The 20,373-nt window shown below is 42.7% G+C and overlaps 1 protein-coding gene across 1 annotated transcript; it reads right to left on the minus strand.

The window, feature by feature from the left end:
• Positions 1-16,666: 16,666 nt before the first annotated feature.
• LOC136499930 (uncharacterized) lies at positions 16,667-17,050 on the minus strand. The gene has a single exon (XM_066495414.1). It carries the CDS (start codon positions 17,048-17,050, stop codon positions 16,667-16,669), a length of 384 nt encoding a protein of 127 aa, XP_066351511.1.
• Between the last annotated feature and the right edge of the window lie 3,323 nt (positions 17,051-20,373).

Below are 20,373 nucleotides of genomic sequence, written 5' to 3' on the forward strand. Positions count from 1 at the left end.
GTTGATTTTAGTCCACGAAACTAAATCACACAAGCTTCGCTTATCGCTTCACGTATGTTTTAAATCAAAAATTCGAGAAACTCATTTCGAAGTTTTACTTAGACCTAAATCACGATGCTAAATAAGATCGTAACACCAGAGTGTTACAAAAAGTTCTAGTGTTTTGTCATCCTAGATCACAGAGCGCTTTGATTACTTAGACCCACAGGCTGAGGAGGCTCAGATCGATAGACACTTTCTTGATGCTTTCCTCTTCCCAGACGCCTCGGGCAACACCATCAGCTGGATCTTCCTTGATATACTACGCCAGTCGTGGGAGAATATAGCGGCGTATAGTTCGGACAGCACAGTCCTGGCATTGACGTATTGACAGCTATGCGTTGCCTATCATCGCACCTTAGGGTATGCGAACCTTAGGGGTTGCTCGTACCTACTCCAGGTTTGGTATTGGGAATGATGCCCTGTTGGGAGGCCCCTTAATACTGGTTTACCGGTAATACTTCGGTTCATTATATTGTTCGATATGGTTACATATGATGAGTTTGTTAATGGCTAATTCATTATCGTGTTCAATGCAGCAATGGAACAGGTAGGATACACTCCCTACAACTCTGTATATCTGGATGGAATCAGAGTTAGTTGGAGGGAATGTGAGGCGTAAGTACATGGAGTACACGGACGGTCTTGACGTTGAAAGCTCTAGTTTGGTTTTGGTGAATTGATGAAACCCTAAGTGCTAACCTAGTTTATCAAGTGATCATGAGATAGGTAGCACACTCCAAGTTGTGAAGCAAACAAAGATCATAGCATGATGAAGATGATGCCATGGTAATGATCAAGTGCTCGGACTTGGAAAGAAGAAAGAGAAAAACAAAAAGCTCAAGGCAAAGGTATAAACCATAGGAGCTATTTTGTTTTGGTGATCAAGACACTTAGAGAGTGTGATCACATTTAGGGTTGATAGCCATTCTATTAAGAGGGGTGAAACTCGTATCGGAATGCGGTTATCAAAGTGCCACTAGATGCTCTAATTCATTGCATATGCATTTAGGATCTAGTGGAGTGCTAACACCCTTAAAAATATTTGCGAAAATATGCTAACACATGTGCACAAGGTGATACACTTGGTGGTTAGCACATTTGAGCAAGGGTGGAGAAGTTAGAAGTAAAAACAAGTTAGTGTCGCTGGTTATACAGTGACCGGACGCTGGACCTCTGAGGGACCGGCATGTCCGGTCATGTGTAACAGTGAGATGCTGGCGTCGGTCTATTGACCAGACGCTGGGTCGCTCGGTGACCGAACGCTAAAGGGCTGCGTCCGGTCAAGTGGTCGGTCTGCACAGTGCTTAGGGTTATGCACTAGACGCTGGGCTGTGTCCGGTCAAGCATGACCGGACGCGTCCGGTTGATAAAAATTGGTTTTGGACCCTTACTAGAAACGATCAGACGCTGAGGGTCCAGCGTCCGGTCAACTGACCAGAGCGTCTATTCAATCAAGGCAGATGACCATTGGAGTCAGACACGTGGCTAACTATGAGCGACCGGACACTGGGGGCTCAGCGTCCGGTCAACTGACCGGAGCGTCCGGTCAGTCCACGTTATGCCTAGTGAAGGGGCATGGCTGGCTATAGCTCACATCTTTGGCCATTTCCATTGACATAGCAACCTTGTGAGCTTAGCCAAAGCCCTCTCACTCATCTTCGTCATTGATTCATCATCATAGTGAGATTAGGAGTGATCCAAGTGCATTGCTTGAGTGTTTGCATCTAGAGGCACTTGTTGTTCGTGTTTCGCTGTGGATTTCACTTGTTACTCTTGGTGGTTGCCGCCACCTAGAAGGCTTGGAGCAGCGAGGATCATTGAGCGGAGGGTGGTGATTGTCTCCAGCTCTGATCGTGGTGATTGTGAGGGGTTCTTGACCTTTCCCCAGTGGAGCGTCAAAAGGTACTCTAGTGAATTGCTCGTGGCTTGTGTGATCCTCATCTTGTGTTGGTTGTGTGGCACCCTATTGAGGGTTTGGCGTGTGAAGCCAATTAGCGCGTGAACCTCTAAGTGAGTGAATCACCACAACGAGGAGTAGCTTGCCGGCAAGCAAGTGAACCTCGGTAAAAATCATTGTGTTCATCCTTTGAATCCGAGGTGATTGGTCTTCATTGTTATTCATCCTTGTAATTGATTGGTTCACTCCTCTACATGGCGGTATAACTATCTTGATCACCCTTTTTACATTATCACAAACTAGTTGACAAGCTCTTTAGTGTAACTAGTTGTGAGAGCTTGCTTGCTTGGTTGGTGTGGCTCTTTAGTTAGCCTTTGAGAGCACACTAACATAGGGTAGTGTCATACCTCTTGTGTGAATCGACACTATCTAAACTAGAATTGTGGTAGGTGGCTTGTATTTTGAGTAGGCTAGCGCAACGCTTGCTTCGCCTCATAATTGTCTAACTTTTTGTTAAGTGTTGTTGTAGAAATTTTTATTAGGCTATTCACCCCCCCCTCTAGCCATTAGGACCTTTCAAGTGGTATCGGAGCCAAGGTCACCGTTATTTGAGGCTTAACAACCTTTGGTGTTAAAATGACTCAAATCAACAACACCAAGAAGCCACCCCAATTTGATGGCACAAATTATCCTTATTGGAAGTCAAAGATGACAATACAAATCAAGTCAATCAATAGAAAGGTGTGGAAGGTGGTAGAAACCAAAATTGAGATTGGTGATCCAGAGAATCCCACTGCCGCTGAAGTAGTGCTTCTCCAAAACAATGACATTGCTCTAAGTGCCATTCATGATGCAATTGATGAAAGAACATTTGAGCAAATCAAGAATATTGAGATGGCACATGAAGCTTGGAAGAACTTGGAAGAATCATTTGAGGGCACTCAAGCCATGAAGGGTGCAAAGGCATATATCCTCAAAGAAAAGTTTGCAAGCTTTAAGATGAAGGAGGATGAGAGTGTGCCGGAGATGTTTCATAGGCTTCAAGTGCTTATCAATGATCTCAAAGCACTTGGAGAAGAGGTGAAGGACAAGGACTTCTCCCATAAGTTCTTGAGATGCTTATCTTCAAGATTTGGTACATTGGTTACTATTCTAGTGAGGAGTGGTTTGTACACCATGACACCAAACCAAGTGTTGGGAGATATAATGACCAATGACACTTATAGAGATGATGATGAGAAGGAAGAAAAGAAGGAGAAGAAAGATGAGAAGAAGGATGAGAAGAAGAAGAGCGTGGCATTCAAAGCCACATCATCCAAGGGCAAAGCAAAGCAAGAAACATCAAGTGAAGAAGATGAATCATGGGATGAAGATGACGATGAGAAAATGGCTCTATTTGTCAAGAGATTTGGCAAGTTCATGGTGAAGAAGGGCTACCATGCTAGAAGAAAGAAGTCTTCATCAAAGAACAAAGAAGAGTCAAGAAGGTGCTTCAAGTGTGGAAGCAAAGATCATCTTGTTGCTCAATGTCTATACAATAGCATAATGATGATGACAACAAGAAGAATAAGAAGAAGGACAAGAATGAAAAGAAAGAGAAGAAGGACAAGATGGCCTTCAAGAAGAAGAAGGGTGGTTCATATGTAGTCACTTGGGATAGTGATGCTTCCTCAAGTGATGATGATGATGATAGTGATGATCACAAGACCACCAAGAAGAAGGTTCTAGCAAGCATTGCCATCAATGAGAAGCCTTCTCTCTTCGAATCTTCATCATGCTTCATGGCTAAGGCCACTAAGGTACAATCTTGTGATGATGAAAGTAATGAAGAACATGTTGATGATAATGAACATAAAAATGAAAATGATAGTGATAGTGATGATAATGAACCTACTAAGGATGAATTAATTGACATGCTAGAAGATGCTAGAGAACACTTTGATATCAAGAGAAGGGAATGCAAAAGCTTGCGTAAGGAACTAAAAGCCCTTAAGCAAGCCTTTGATGAGCTCAATGCATCTCATGAGAGGCTAGAGGAAGCCAATGAGAAGCTTGGCAAAGCTCACAAAAAGCTTGAAAAGGCTCATTCCACTTTGCTTGATGAGCAAAATAAAAGGAAGCATGTTGAAACTTGCAATGTAGGTTTAACTTGCGATATAATTGATGAATCATTATCTATGCCTATCATTGTTGCTTCTACTAACCCTTCTTGTAGCACTTCCACTTCTACCTCATCTAGTAGTGATGGTCTCACTTGTGACACCTCACTAGCGGTTGAGAATGAAAACCTCAAGAAGGAGGTCACTAAGCTCACTCACACCTTAGCTAAGGCTTATGGTGGTGAGGACCACTTGCTTATGTGCTTGGGTAGCCAAAGAGCTTCTCTCTATAAAGAGGGATTGGGCTATACCCCCAAGAAAGGCAAAGCAGCCTTTGCTTCTCATAAGACTAGTTTTGTGAAGAACAATGGTCGGTTTTGCACTAGTTGCAAGCAAGTTGGTCATAAAGAGCAAGAATACAAAAACAAGAGCAAAAATGCTAATGTATTCTCCATTAAGCTTGATTCATGCTATATGCTTACTAAGGGTACAAATGGTGTAAAGGCTAAGTTCATTGGCAAACTATGGATGGGCTTAAAGAAGAAAGCCATTTGGGTTCCAAAGAGCTTAGTAACTAACCTTCAAGGACCTAAGCAAGTTTGGGTACCTAAAAAGAATTGATCTTCTTTTGTAGGTCAATTACAAAGCTAGAGAAATGCATTGGGTTCTTGATAGTGGGTGCACTCAACACATGACCGGTGATGCAAGAATGTTCAACTCAATCAACACCAATGGCAATGATGGTTATGATAGTATCATATTTGGTGACAATGGTAAAGGCAAGGTCAAAGGGCTTGGTAAGATTGCAATATCCAATGATTTGAGCATATTCAATGTGTTGCTAGTAGAAAGCTTGAACTTCAATTTGCTATTCGTGGCACAATTGTGTGATCTTGGATTTAAATGCATATTTGGGGTAGATGATGTAGAAATCATAAGTGTAGATGGCTCTAATTTGATCTTCAAAGGTTTTAGATATAAGAATCTATACTTGGTTGATTTCAATGCTAGTGAAGCTAGATTATCTACATGCTTGTTCACTAAGTCTAGCATGGGTTGGTTATGGCATAGAAGGCTTGGTCATGTTGGAATAAAACAATTGAATAGATTGATTAAGCATGACTTAGTTAAAGGCTTGAAAGATGTTGTGTTTGAAAAGGATAAGCTTTGTAGCTCTTGTCAAGCCAGCAAACAAGTTGGAAACACCCATCCTAAGAAAAGCATGATGAGCACTAGTAAAGCATTTGAGTTATTGCACATGGATTTGTTTGGACCAACATAATACACTAGTATCGGTGGAAACAAATATGGATTTATGATAGTGGATGACTACACTAGATACACATGGGTATTCTTTCTAGTGGACAAAAGTGATGTGTTTGCAACATTCAAATCATTTGTCAAGGGCATTCACAATGAGTTTGAAACAACCATCAAGAGAGTTAGAAGTGACAATGGTAGTGAGTTCAAGAATACTAGAATTGATGAGTTATGTGATGAATTTGGAATTAGACATCAATTCTTGGCCAAATATACTCCACAATTAAATGGACTTATTGAGAGGAAGAATAGAACACTTATTGATATGGCAAGGTCTATGCTTAGTGAGTACAATGTGAGTCAATCTTTTTAGGCCGAAGCTATCAACACGGCTTGCTATTGTAGCAACCGCCTCTATTGTCACTGATTGAAAGACAAGACACCATATGAGCTCTTGAATGGTAGAAAGCCCAACATTGCATATTTTCGGGTCTTTGGTTGCAAATGCTATATCTTAAAGAAAGGCACAAGATTGGGCAAGTTTGACAAGAAATGTGATGAAGGATTCCTACTTGGCTATTCCACCACAAGCAAAGCATTAAGAGTTTGGACTTTGGATAGTGGTATTCTTGAGGAAGTTCATGATGTTGAATTTGATGAAACCAAGGGTTCATAAGAAGAGAATGAGAACTTGGAAGATGTTAGAGGCATTCAACTTTCAAATGTCATGAAGAACATGGATATTGGTGAATTGAGGCCTAGGCAAGTGAATGATGATGAAGATGATCAAGTGCAAGTGCTCTCTAACTCAAATGTGCAAGATGATACAAATCAAGTTAGTGCAAGTGACTCTCATGATATTGATCAAGATCAAGTGGCTAGTACATCATCTCAACCCAATGATCTAGCAAGTGCAAGCAATCAAGTTCCATTGATCCAACCAACAAGTATTGCAAGAGATCATCCTTTGGATACAATCATTGGTGATATTTCAAGAGGTGTACAAACAAGATCAAGATTGGCATCATTTTGTGAACACTTCTCATTTGTGTCATCCATTGAACCAAAGAAGATAGATGAAGCTTTGAAGGATGTTGATTGGGTCAATGCTATGCATGAAGAGCTTAATAACTTCACAAGAAATCAAGTATGGGAGTTGGTAGAAAGACCAAAGGGACACAATGTGATTGGAACCAAATAGGTCTTTAGAAACAAGCAAGATCAAGATGAGATAGTGGTAAGGAACAAAGCAAGATTGGTAGCACAAGGCTATACACAAGTTGAAAGTCTTGACTTTGGAGAAATATATGCCCCGGTTGCTAGATTGGAAGCAATTAAAATCTTGCTAGCCTATGCTTGTGCCCACAACATCAAGTTGTACCAAATGGATGTGAAAAGTATATTTCTCAATGGCTACATCAATAAAGAAGTATATGTTGAGCAACCTCCCGGTTTTGAAGATGATAAGAAGCCCAACCATGTATACAAATTGAAGAAGGCATTGTATGGCTTGAAACAAGCACCTAGAGCATGGTATGAGAGATTGAGGGACTTCCTACTCTCTAAAGGATTCACAATGGGCAAGGTTGATACTACTCTTTTTATTAAGAAGATTGGAAAAGATCTATTTGTGTTGCAAATCTATGTTGATGATATCATTTTTGGATCAACCAATCAAGATTTTTGTGATGAGTTTGGAAAGATGATGGCTAATGAGTTTGAGATGTCCATGATTGGAGAGTTAAGTTACTTCCTTGGTCTTCAGATCAAGCAATTTAAGAATGGTACATTTGTAAGTCAAGGCAAGTATATCAAGGACATGATCAAGAAGTTTGGCATGAGTGATAGCAAAGTCATTAGCACACCAATGGGAACCAATGGCAACTTGGACAGTGATGCAAGTGGAAATATGGTGGATCAAAAGTTGTATCGGTCTATGATTGGAAGCCTACTCTATGTGACCGCATCAAGGCCGGATGTTATGTTTAGTGTATGCATGTGTGCAAGATTTCAAGCCTCACCAAGAGAAAGTTATTTGAAGGCTACAAAGAGGATATTGAGGTACTTGAAGTATACACCAAATGTTGGTTTGTGGTATCCCAAAGGAGCAAAGTTTGAGCTAGTTGGATACTTCGACTCGGATTATGCGGGATGCAAGGTTGAAAGAAAGAGCACATCGGGCACATGTCAATTATTGGAAAGATCACTTGTTTCATGGTCATCAAAGAAGCAAAATAGTGTTGCATTATCAACCACCGAAGTCGAATACATATCCATCGGTAGTTGTTGTGCATAAATACTTTGGATGAAGGCCACTTTGAGTGACTTTGGAATCAAGTTCAAGAAAGTGCCATTGCTATGTGACAATGAGAGTGCAATTAAGCTAACCAACAATCCGGTTCAACATGCAAGAACAAAGCACATTGATGTCCGCCACCATTTCATAAGAGATCACCAACAAAAAGGGAACATTTGCATTGACAGTGTAGGCACCAAAGATCAACTTGCCAATATATTCACCAAGCCATTGGATGAGAAAAGGTTTTGCAAGCTAAGGAATGAGTTGAACATATTGGATTTCTCAAATATGTGTTGATGCACCCTCCACTCATATGACATGCCTCTCCTTCGAGCAATCTAAGGTAAAAATTAATTGGCATGGCATACATCCTTGCTAAAGACATGTTTAGTGCATCTAGTCATATTTTCAATCTTATTAGAACTTTTTCAAGTGGTTCTATGTTATTAGGCTCATTCATGAAAATCAAATGAATTTGATGTTTATATGGTATCACTATTGCTTCTATGCTTGATTTGATCTAGTGATAGCATATGACTTGTTTATGGGCTTGTAAACCTAGTGTTTAATCTAGAAAATGACCTATAAGTGTTTAACTCAACATGGTACAAGATAACCCTTATTTAGAGGTGTGAAGAAGCTTATCCTTGGATCAAGCCGAGTTAAATATCTTTGGCAAATGATCTAGATTAGACCAAATTTGGAAAAATGATTCTCACTCCATTGATTGACATTGATAATCTCGACCCTACAAGTAAGACTATCTATATTTAGAATCTTTGTGGTCATTGATGACAAAGGAGGAGAAAAACAAAGATAAGGGGGAGAGAAACAAAGAGGAGAGAAACAAAGATAAGAGGAGAGAAACAAAGATACTAGTACATGGGGAGAAAAACGAAGATATTAGTGTACTAAGATAGTGAAAAGACAACAACGGGGGAGAACTTGACATAGGGGGAGAGAAACAACAACGGGGGAGAACTTGACATAGGGGGAGAGATATGACAAAGGAAAGGAATCAATTAACATTTTGAGCACACAAGTAGGGGGAGCAATCTCATGAACTTGTATGATGCATTTGTATGTGCATTTCATATGTTTGCTTGCATGGCACAAGTATTAAATTTAAACATCCATGCTTGTGTGATGAATGTTAGTTGTAAGATTGAATGATGAAATGACATCACTAGATAATTTTCATTTTTTCAAGTAAGCCTTTACAAGTGGTATCTTTCTAAAGTATGTTTCCAAGTGATAGAAAGCTAACCATGGTGCTAAGGATGGTATAATGGTGCACTCCGATTGGTACCACGCTTCAAAGTTCCATCTTTTATACCTTAGCATCATTTGGTAGACATTGACTCCTATATTTCCTATATAAGCATATGTGCAAGCTACAATCCAAACTCTTAGCACATATGTAGGGAGAGCAATTGCTATCATTTGGGGTTTATGAAACTTGTCCATATTCTTTTATAGATGGTAAATATGCTTGGGCAAGCAACATGGATTCAATTGAATTTACTTCATATCTTTGTATAAGGGTTGTCATCAATTACCAAAAAAGGGGAGATTGAAAGCTCTAGTTTGATTTTGGTGAATTGATGAAACCCTAAGTGCTAACCTAGTTTATCAAGTGATCATGAGATAGGTAGCACACTCCAAGTTGTGAAGCAAACAAAGATCATAGCATGATGAAGATGATGCCATGGTAATGATCAAGTGCTCGGACTTGGAAAGAAGAAAGAGAAAAACAAAAAGCTCAAGGTAAAGGTATAAACCATAGGAGCTATTTTGTTTTGGTGATCAAGACACTTAGAGAGTGTGATCACATTTAGGGTTGATAGTCGTTCTATTAAGAGGGGTGAAACTCGTATCGGAATGCGGTTATCAAAGTGCCACTAGATGCTCTAATTCATTGCATATGCATTTAGGATCTAGTGGAGTGCTAACACCCTTGAAAATATTTGCGAAAATATGCTAACACATGTGCACAAGGTGATACACTTGGTGGTTAGCACATTTGAGCAAGGGTGGAGAAGTTAGAAGTAAAAACGAGTTAGTGTCGCTGGTTATACAGTGACCGGACGCTGGACCTCTGAGGGACTGGCGCGTTCGGTCATGTGTAACAGTGAGATGCTGGCGTCGGTCTATTGACCGGACGCTGGGTCGCTCGGCGATCAGACGCTGAAGGGCTACGTCTAGTCAAGTGGTCGGTCTGCACAGTGCTTAGGGTTATGCACCGAACACTGGGCTGTGCCCGGTCAAGCATGACCGGACGCGTCCGATCGATAAAAATCGGTTTTGGACCCTTACTAGAAACGACCGGACGCTGAGGGTCCAGCGTCTAGTCAACTGACTGGAGCATCCATTCGGTCAAGGTAGATGACCGTTGGAGTCAGACACGTGGCTGACTACGAGCGACCGGACGCTGGGGGCTCAGCGTCCGGTCAGTCCGCGTTATGCCCAGTGAAGGGGTATAACGGCTATATTTCGTGGGGGCTTCTATTTAAACCCCATGGCCAGCTATAGCTCACATCTTTGGCCATTTTCATTGACATAGCAACCTTGTGAGCTTAGTCAAAGCCCTCCCACTCATCTCCATCATTGATTCATCATCATAGTGAGATTAGGAGTGATCCAAGTGCATTGCTTGAGTGTTTGCATCTAGAGGCACTTGTTGTTCATGTTTCGCTACGGATTTCGCTTGTTACTCTTGGTGGTTGCCGCCACCTAGATGGCTTGGAGCAGCAAGGATCGTTGAGCGGAGGGTGGTGATTGTCTCCGTCTCCGATCATGGTGATTGTGAGGGGTTCTTGACCTTTCCCCGGCGGAGCGTCAAAAGGTACTCTAGTGAATTGCTCGTGGCTTATGTGATCCTCATCTTGTGTTGGTTGTGCGGCACCCTATTGAGGGTTTGGCGTGTGAAGCCAATTAGCGCATGAACCTCCAAGTGAGTGAATCGCCACAATGAGGAGTAGCTTGCCGGCAAGCAAGTGAACCTCGGTAAAAATCATTGTGTTCATCCTTTGATTTCGAGGTGATTGGTCTTTATTGTTATTCATCCTTGTGATTGATTGGTTCACTCCTCTACACTGTGGTATAACTATCTTGATCACCCTCTTTACATTATCGTAAATTAGTTGACAAGCTCTTTAGTGTAACTAGTTGTGAGAGCTTGCTTGCTTGGTTGGTGTGGCTCTTTAGTTAGCCTTTGAGAGCACACTAACATAGGGTAGTGTCATACCTCTTATGTGAATCGACACTATCTAAACTAGAATTGTGGTAGGTGGCTTGCATTTTGAGTAGGCTAGCGCAATACTTGCTTTGCCTCATAATTGTGAATCGACCCTGATGCATAAGTGTTGTTGTAGAAATTTTTATTAGGCTATTCACCCCCCCTCTAGCCATTAGGACCTTTCAGACGTTCTGACACAGCACCATGTTACGCTCTCTTTACTATCATACTTGTGTCTTGTTCGATGTACACTATATCACAGGCTAACTCAATTACGAAATGTTCAGGTGTATTGGTGTCCTTGGGATGCTCTAGAGCTCTAGTACTATCTCAGTCCTATCACTAGGGACGAGTCAAAGGATTATCGCTGCAACGTCCCTCTTATTTTCTTCCACGTGGTCGAGATTCACTTGCCCATCAGGGTCTGCAGATAGTTTAGAAAAATGATAGGCTGCCCACCACTGCTTTACTCCACCAACCAAGGATTGTACTGGTGCGTTATCGATTAATAACAAAGCTATAATTTAGAGGTGTGTGCGGTACAACTAACATCGTTTTATTGCAGGTATGACCACAGGAAGAGGTACAAGATCAAGGATTGGCGCGCGACACACAACGCGCACATCCACTTGTGGAAGACTAGGGAATGGCAGTCGGTCCATGTGGGTCCTCCACACGACCAGCACACCTTCGACGAGTACCTGCGGTGGCTTCACAGGTCTACGAGGACACATATCAAGCCCCCGTACACTGAGGAGGCGATTGATGAGGACTTGGAGGATGATGTGATCAAAGATGTGTACGACGTTGCCACTAGAGAGGACACACAGCTACAGAGAGCCCCACTACAAAGATACGTGGTAAGATATTTGAATGGTATAATTTGTTATCCATTTGGTATTAAGTATGTATATTAAAACTGTTCAACCGCGTTTCTATACCCAGGCGACACAATTGTCGAGGCTGTCCAACAAAGCAGCGTTCCGACTTCACAAGTCTAGAGGGCAAGGGCCAGGCGTTCTCGAGGCTTTTGTGGAGGTAAACATAAACTTGTCCATTCTGAAAATGTTTCTTTATTTTATATGCGTTTGGGAAATGCACTAAATTTAACGTCTATTTATGCAGAAGGTGAAGAAGAGCTGCAGGAAGCTAGCTCAAAAGCTGAGCTGCATGAACACTTCTTATGAGGAACCATCACTCCCGGCGTGGTTGGGTGGCACGTCTTTAGCCTCTTTGAGGACACCAGTCGGCTCTTCTCAGCCGGTGGCAGGTGCCACTTCCGCGGTGTGTATACCACCACATCATAGCGCTGGGAAGGACCCTGCAATCGAGGACGACGATGACAACCCCCGGGCTTCCGTAGATAGCACGACTAGTGGGACGATTGGCCGTAGGACGAGATCGGCATGTCTCAGCTAGGTGGTGCCCCGCTTGATACCCAAGAAGCCTCACAGGTACTAACAAATGTAGTTTCTTTAAATACGTAGGCTACATGAACTAACGATCATAAAGAATTCTAAGTAATCGTGCATATCATATACTTGCAGGGTACGAGCCGTACGTACCGGCGACGTGACCACACCGACGTTGGCTACACTCTCAATGTGTTGCCAACAAATCCGAAGAGATAGAGGCGTCCGAGGGATCCTTACATTCCTGGGTCTTAGTTTGTTAGGTCGAATCAATATTGGCGTCCGAAACTTGTAGGCTTAGTTGGTTATGTTATGTCGAACTTATGTCAAACCAATGAATATGTTATGTGGCAGCTTGTCAACTTGCGCACACACTTTATTTATTTGCTTCATATTCGTTTCAATGCGTCGCGGCAGCACTGCCGCCGAGATTAAGTAGTAACTAGTTCAGGAAGCGGCAGTCCCGGGGTATCTCGACGCCAGGATCCATGGTCGCATCGCTGCCAAACCTACAATATGGGGCCAAAAAGCTAAAAAATAAGTTCCCTTAAAAAAATATTCGTTTCAATCCAATCTAATTTTTTATAATCGATTAGTTAACATGATGGTTAACCGTATTATGAAAGACGGAAAAAAAATCATTGGCTTATAAATTCTCTATTCGGCCGTGAAAAAGATTCAACAAAAGACAGAAACAAATCCACTATTGGTTTTACGTCAAAGCAATACCTAGAGTAACTCCTAATATCGGCGTGGAAAGTTCTGATTAAACCGTTCAGGTACCGCCGTGCCATGCTCCATGGCGTGGCACTGCTGTGCCAAGATGGGTGGCGCGGCAGACCCTGCCACGTCAACCGTCAACCTTTCTGGTCGTCGCCACGTCAGCTCCCTGCCGTGCCACCGTGCATGGCCGCACCATGGTAATAGGTGCGGTCAAAAGTGTTAGTTTTGAAAAAAAAACAGATATTATTGAATTTAAAATTAGTTTTCAAAAAGTGTTAAAATTAAAAAAAATCACTGGGTACGTGCGTGCATGATTGATTCACTGGCTACTGCAAGCCTGCTGGCAGCAATGGTCTCGTGCTAGTGCTCGTCAGTTTCATTAGCTAGTCAACCTGGATTGGAGTTGGCAGCAGCAGTGCCTTAGGTCGTGCGCATTTGACATTTCCATATGGATGGAACCGAAGAAGTTAACATGCGGCTTGGCTGGACTCCAGCTTGTTTGGTGATGGCGCCGTACACGTATTCGTTATAACGAAGGGGTGGTTATAACGAATACGGCCAGAACAAAGTGCGATATATATCGTTTTAACCAGAAATTTATTTTTCTTCTTTAATCATATAGTGTAGTAAAAAAGATCTTTGGGGCATGCACCTCCATTTTGTGATGCTCTGTTCAAGGATATTCAGTTCCCACTGCAAAATTAATTGATTTTTTATATTTAGTTTTTATACAATCTTTTATATTACTGAGAACTCTAACATTTTCTTTCTGTCCTGTTTTTCCTTCATGCATGTTCTTACGAAGCCAACTATCCACATGATTTCTACATCATGTAACATTTTACATATCGTTATTTTTTTAGTTAGTTTAATTTGCTTTACTTTTTACTATCTATAAATGTTCTGACTTTCTTTACTCCTGCATTGAAGTTTACATGAACTTGATATACCAATTATCAATCTTTGTTCATTATATATTTTTAATCCATCTTTTGATTTCTTAGAGGACACGTAACGATTTGATAAACTTCAATTCCCTAAGTTTCCACTAGCAATCAGTCAAATTATGTAGATATCCTTTTAAAAGAATATTCATTTGTAGAAACTGATAATTTATTATAGGGGCAATTATGTATTTGGCACTCGACCAAATCAGTCTTCTTTATTTAGCACTAAAAATTTTGAAGTTTCTTATTTTGCATCGAGTTAAAAAAAAATTTCTATAAATGGCACTACTGTCTATTCAGTGCATTCATCCGTCAGTTGACTACGTTGACATGTTATGTTTCTTTCAGAAGTACCAAAATACCCCCTCTGTACTCGCTCGCGGCTATACCTGACGGCCATCCCGAACGCCTATGGCTATACAAAACAAAGCAAAGCTGAGGGCCCTGATGTCATCCCGAACATCATCGCGAGCAAAGCAAAGCAATGACCGTTTTCCATGCCCTGATGTCCGTAGTCCGTACATGCAAGGAATAAGAAAACGGGGGCTTCTCCGTCATCCCGAACGCCTTGCCGAACCTGACGGCCAGGTGGCCGAGTTCTCCGAGCCCCACGAACGCCCAGGTGCTTGCCGGGGGCGTTGAGGTACTGCACCAGCGGGCTGAACTCGGTGACGCCCGCGCACAGCAGCGGGCTGCGTGGCCCCGGCGGGCGGTAGGCTGGACGGGACCCGCACCTCGTAGTGCTTGCGGACGACGAGGACGTCGGAGAAGCCCCCTGGATTGTGGCGCCGCCATCGTCCAAGCTCACGCCGTTGGAGGTTGACACGAGCTGCGGGCAGTAGCTCTCGTACCCCTTGCTGCAGCTGTCGCAGCTGCGGCACGAGTCGACGAAGCAGCTGCGGCGACGCGGGGGACGCGACGGGGCGAGCTCCGCGACGGCCGTTCATTCCCAACGTGCGTCTCGACGAGGAGGAGGACGTCGTCGAGCAGCTTCTCTGTCCAGAGATGACGCGATGGCGCTGGAGCTCGACGTGACGCCAGGTGTGGGATGAGCGGCGGCTGTGCTGCGCAAAACACGGCCACTCTTGCGCGCAGCAGCAGCACGCGGGTGAGCTGAGCTCACGGCCTGGGCAGCGTGCGGAGGACGCGGGCGGCGTGCTGCTGCTGCACACCCGCATGACTGCATGACGTCGGAGCTCCCAGACCGACGTGCTGCTGCTTGCCCGTATGGCCATGTGGCCGCCACCGCCGTGGCTCGCCAACTCGCCCGCTCCACGCCATCCACGTGCTCCATGCGCCGCCCAGTTCCCCCGCTTCGCGCCGGCCGCGTCCTCGGCGCGCCACCCAGGCCGCGAGCTCCGTGCGCCGCCATTGGCGAGCAGCAGCAGCCCGTCGGGAGAGCTCCGCGAAGACCGCGTGCTCTGCGCACCGCGCGCCCAGGCTGCGAGCTCCCCGGCTGCGTGCTCCGCGCACCGCCAAGGCTGCGAGCTCCGAGCGTTGCACGGGCCGCGTGCTCCGCCGGCCACGTGCGTTGACGCCGGCCGAGCCATGCACGGTGTGCTCTGCTCTTGAGCCATGATGTTACGATGACGGCATATACTCTCCTTTTCTTTCAGAAAACTAAAAGATAAATACCTTGAAAATATAAGTTACGTATTTCAAACAGCAGCCATCATGAACCATGCATCCTTATGTGTGGCCGAGATGAAAGGAAGAGTGAGGGGCATAATCTGTACCTGCTATTACCAATTTGAAATTTATTAATTATTTATTTGCAGTCTTCAATTATCAAAAATCTATATTTTAGTTCAAAGTATATTTATGATATTTATGATTTTCTTATTTGACAACCTGTCTATTTATTTTTTTCCCTATTTAGCAAAATAGACTTTTGCTACAGTCAAGGGTATTTATGTCATTTTGCTAGCCACTTGACACCGTTAATGGTCTAAATGGACGGCAGTGCCATTTATGAAAGAAAATTTCAACTTGATGCTAGATAAGGAAGTTCAAATTTTCTAGTGACAAATATGAAAGACCGATTTGTTTTAGTGCCAAATACATAATTCTCTCTTTATTATAAGTGAAAATCAATAGTCATTATACTTTTGAAACAGCACACTAGAGATGGTCTGAGCTTTCATATAAATCTTTACTAACCGCCTAGGACGCCCGAAGGCATATCGTATCGAACTTTTTCTCTACTTTAATACAAAGACGCGCAAACCTTTTGCGTAATCGAGAAAAATTAAAATCATTTATAGTTCTTGATATGTTCTGAAAAAAAAATAAGGAAGTCAAAAATGACCTTAGTGAACGTGAACCTCCTTTTAGATCCTCTTTGGAATGGAGGAATTTTATAAGAATTGTGTAGGAATTTCACAAGAATGGTAGGAAACGGGAAAAAATCCCACAATCCAAAGGGGCCCTTAATTATTCTTTGTCGGCACCTTAATTACAACTCTGTCTCTTCTTATTAGTAGGGGGGAAACTCATTCAGTTTAGCATCTCATGGAAATACATGCTGAATTATTCATTTACATAAATATATGTTACAGTGGGCATGCTCTGCCACCTTATTCCATTTTCATACACAGTCTACGACTTATTTATGATATTTACAACGGTGCAAGTGCAAGGAATGAATAATACACGATGAAACACATGAGTACATGACATACAGTAACAAAGCTAACTTTCAACACCATTAGTGTAGAACTATATTGCTGCGCTGCAAGTAAGCTCGCGCTCACTTGCCATGTCCACTGCCAGCGTAAGAGCCAGCCTGGGACCCTGCATACGAACCTGCACCCGTGCGGGCCATACGAGCCGGCGTCGGAGCCCGCATACGAGCCTGCTCCTCCGGCGTTACGAGCCAGCTCTCGACGCCCAGCCCGCCACCCGTGCCAACCCCAACTCCGCCGACGCCGATCCCTGAACCGACGCCCAGCCCGCCACCCGTGCCAACCCCAACTCCGCCGCCTGTACCAACACCGACGCCGCCACCCGTGTCGACACCGAGGCCGACGCCCAGGTCTTTCCGGGCAATGTGGCGGCTCTCAGCGGCGAGAAGGAACGACGCGATCTCCGCGACGCTGAGGACGGCGGCAATGGTCTTCTTCGCGTAAGCCATCGTTCCGTGCGCGCGGGAGCTAGTGAGATCGAACTTTTCTTCTCGGTGGCCGCCACTGGCGAGCTTCTCTTGCGTCCACCTGCTGCGTGCTGAGGCAAATCTTGGCGATGGATGAGAGCAGATGGCAAGGTTGCGAGCCAGTATTTATAGCGCTCGGGCAGACGACACGACAGCGCGGTGTGGTGAGTGGGCTTGCATGGGTGGCGCGAGCTTGTGGCGTTGGCAGGCTGGAGCCCCTGCGGTAGTGGACAGAATGCAACGCCACCGCTGCGGATTGCCTGACCGTCCGCGCGCCGCTCGACACGCACGGCGTTCGAGCTCCTGATCGAGGTCGTCTTGGACTCTTGCATTGGTTCACGCGGATGAATGATACGCTATCGATCGTCAGCAACTCAACAATGGTGTCGTGCTAGTGCTTGTCATTTTCATTCAGCAGCCAATTGGGCCATTCGGGGCTTAGCTTCGAGCGTTCGACTTGGCAGCAACACAGTGCCTCGTGCCGCCTCCACCCGACGGCGCGGTACACGTACTTGTGATGATTAATTATTTTAGGGTACACTAACAGTAAATCTATGCCTTGCTCGAGCGTTTCTTGGCTTCCGCTCACTCGATTTTCTGCGCCTGAGATGATGCATCCTGGCGCCTGCCCGTGAACTCTGTCGCTCGTCGGATGCACGCTGAACCGGTCGAGGAGCTCACCCTCCTGCAGGTCAACGTGGTCCCCACGCGGGGACCCCAATGCTCCCTGCATGCGTTACAGTCACAAAACAAACGCCGCCGAGCATGACCGTGAAAACGCGGGACCCAGCGTTTCTTGTGCAGTGTATGCAACCTGTCTCCATCGTGTCACATCACATAGCCCCTACTATGCATCTATGGTTGTGTTTAGTTCGCGAATTTTGGAAATTTGGCTACAACACTTTCATTTTTATTTGACAATTATTGTTCAATATGAACTAATTAGGCTCAAAACGTTCGTCTCGCAATTTCCAACTAAACTGTGCAATTAATTTTTTTTCGTCTACATTTAATGCTCCATACACATATCGCAAGATTCGATGTAATGACTACTGTATCATTTTTTGAGAAAGTTTTTGGAACTAAACAAGCTCTATGTATACAGATTCATGACTATAGGAGCATATTACGTCTTATCGATCATTTTTTACTCTTTCTATTTTGGTGTAAATTCTATGTTTAATTAGTGAAAATTGATTTTTGGTATACGAGAATGGTCAGGATTATTTGAAAAGTTAACTGATCTTTGTTTTTTATTTTTATTTTTTTTTCTGTATGTTTTATTTGGTTCTCCTTTGAAATTTTCTAATTTGGCTTTCGTAGAAATAATCAGGCTATTTTTTTGTTTTTTATTTTCTCTCCTTTGATATTTTTCAATTTGGCTTATATAAAAATAATCTGGCTAATTTTTGTGTTATTTAGATAGTTTTTTTATTTATTTGATCTAGATCAAAGGTCATGAAAATCAAATGATGTATGGACAAGAATCACTCCATTTTTTGTTTGTTGCCAATCGGGTCTTGGCGCGCCGTCCAACACACACTGGCCCATGGTTAGACAGACCCTTTTTTTAAACTCCAACATTCATGGTAGTTCGGTTTTCAACCTTAAATTATGCTCCAACTGTCAAAACTAGATGGATTTGGTTCCCTTACTGGTTTAAAAGGTGTTTTTATATTTTATAAAAAATAAAAATAGTTTACTTCTAAAAATTTATAAATAATTTATTTAATTCAGAAAATTAAGAACCAGTAACAATTGTTTTCTAAAAATATCATGTACCTATTTATGATCTATATATTGGTATTTGGAATTGATTTACATATGTTCCTATTCCTTTCTCACTAGTAGTCATGCTCATTGTTTATTTAAAACAATTAAGATTCATATAACTCTAAATATAGCACCAACAATAGCTAACATTTTTAGGAAAAAACCGGTACTGGTTTCATTTTTTTCTAATTTAATTTATAACTTTTAGGATCAAACCAGATTTTTATTGTTTTTAAAATAGAAGACAGCCTTTAAAACAATCCGAATGACCAAATTTGTCTGTTGAAATTTTGTCTACTTTTAACAGTTGAAGGGCGTTCCTTGCTCCAGTTTCATAGTTCAAGGTTTCGATAGTTGAATAAAAAATGTACTTTATCCATTATTTTTCGTACTATATTTATTTTTCTTTGTTCAATGGTTTTCCTATATATTAGCGTACATAATGATCTATCTAGTCCAATTAAGTTTTCATGCTTCCTTTTGTATTATCAAGAACCCAAAGTTTCTTTGAGGATAAGGTATCTCCAGTATTTAGGTTTTTGAGGATTTTTTAGGTGACTGACCAATATCAAACGGCTAGCCATCCATACGATGTACGTTATATTATCTAATATTTTATTACGTATTTCTATTATTAAACTATTTTTTGAAACGAAGTTAAACTATTTTTGTTAAGTTTTATTTACTCTCTAAGTTTATAGCATTTAACCTGTCCGTTTTGTGACTGGGCTGCCAGCATGGAGCGCTGTCTGCAGTTTTTTTTTCTTCTTTTTTTGGGGGCATGCTATGCGCCAAACTAAAATCATTAGTTCCTTTTTAGTGACTGCTAAAACCAAAACCGGCCGTCATGCCTGTTAACATTTGCAAATTGCAAGCTGCAGATCGCCTCAGAAGTCAAAACGTGGTGGACCCGGGGCAAATTGTTTTCGTGAAACAAGTTAAATTAAGATCTCTTCATAATCCTTTTTGGTGTTGCTATTTTTACTAGTTCTTTGCTTTTATGGTCTATCCAAATTTTAGTTGGCTAAATTTAGCTGCTATAGATCCAAACGGCCTAGCTAAAGTTTAGCTGTTTTAACCCAGCTAAAGTTTAGCTAAGTCTATAGCTGGAGGATCCAAACACCCAGCTAAAGTTTAGTTAGGAAAACTTTTAGCTGGCTAAAATTTAGTTTTAAAATTTTAGCTTGCTAAGTTTTAGTTGGGTGGATCTAAGCCGTGCCTATCTTTTCCTCACTACTTTTTTTTCTTTTTTTGTTTGCATGTCAGACCCATTCAAGGTGACACTGGCACCTCAACCAGAGGTTGAAGTTGAAGTCCCATTCCAATGGAAAATAACATTTGTATAGTTGTATCTTGTATGACGTAGACCCAATACATCAGTATTAGAGGGCGACAGGTACATTAACATGTAATTCAACAATCCTGACCCATCAGCTGACATCCACCGTATCCTCCGTCCTAAGAACAATATTTTTCTCTCGCAACAAATAAACCGAAACAGTGTTTCTGCTAGCCTCTCCGTCCGCTGAGGC

This window comes from Miscanthus floridulus, chromosome 13 (assembly GCF_019320115.1).
Source record: "Miscanthus floridulus cultivar M001 chromosome 13, ASM1932011v1, whole genome shotgun sequence".
Taxonomy (NCBI): domain Eukaryota; kingdom Viridiplantae; phylum Streptophyta; class Magnoliopsida; order Poales; family Poaceae; genus Miscanthus; species Miscanthus floridulus.

Coding starts and splice junctions, on each gene's coding strand:
- LOC136499930 (XM_066495414.1), bottom strand. CDS start 17,050: ATGGCTTACGCGAAGAAGACCATTGCCGCCGTCCTCAGCGTCGCGGAG.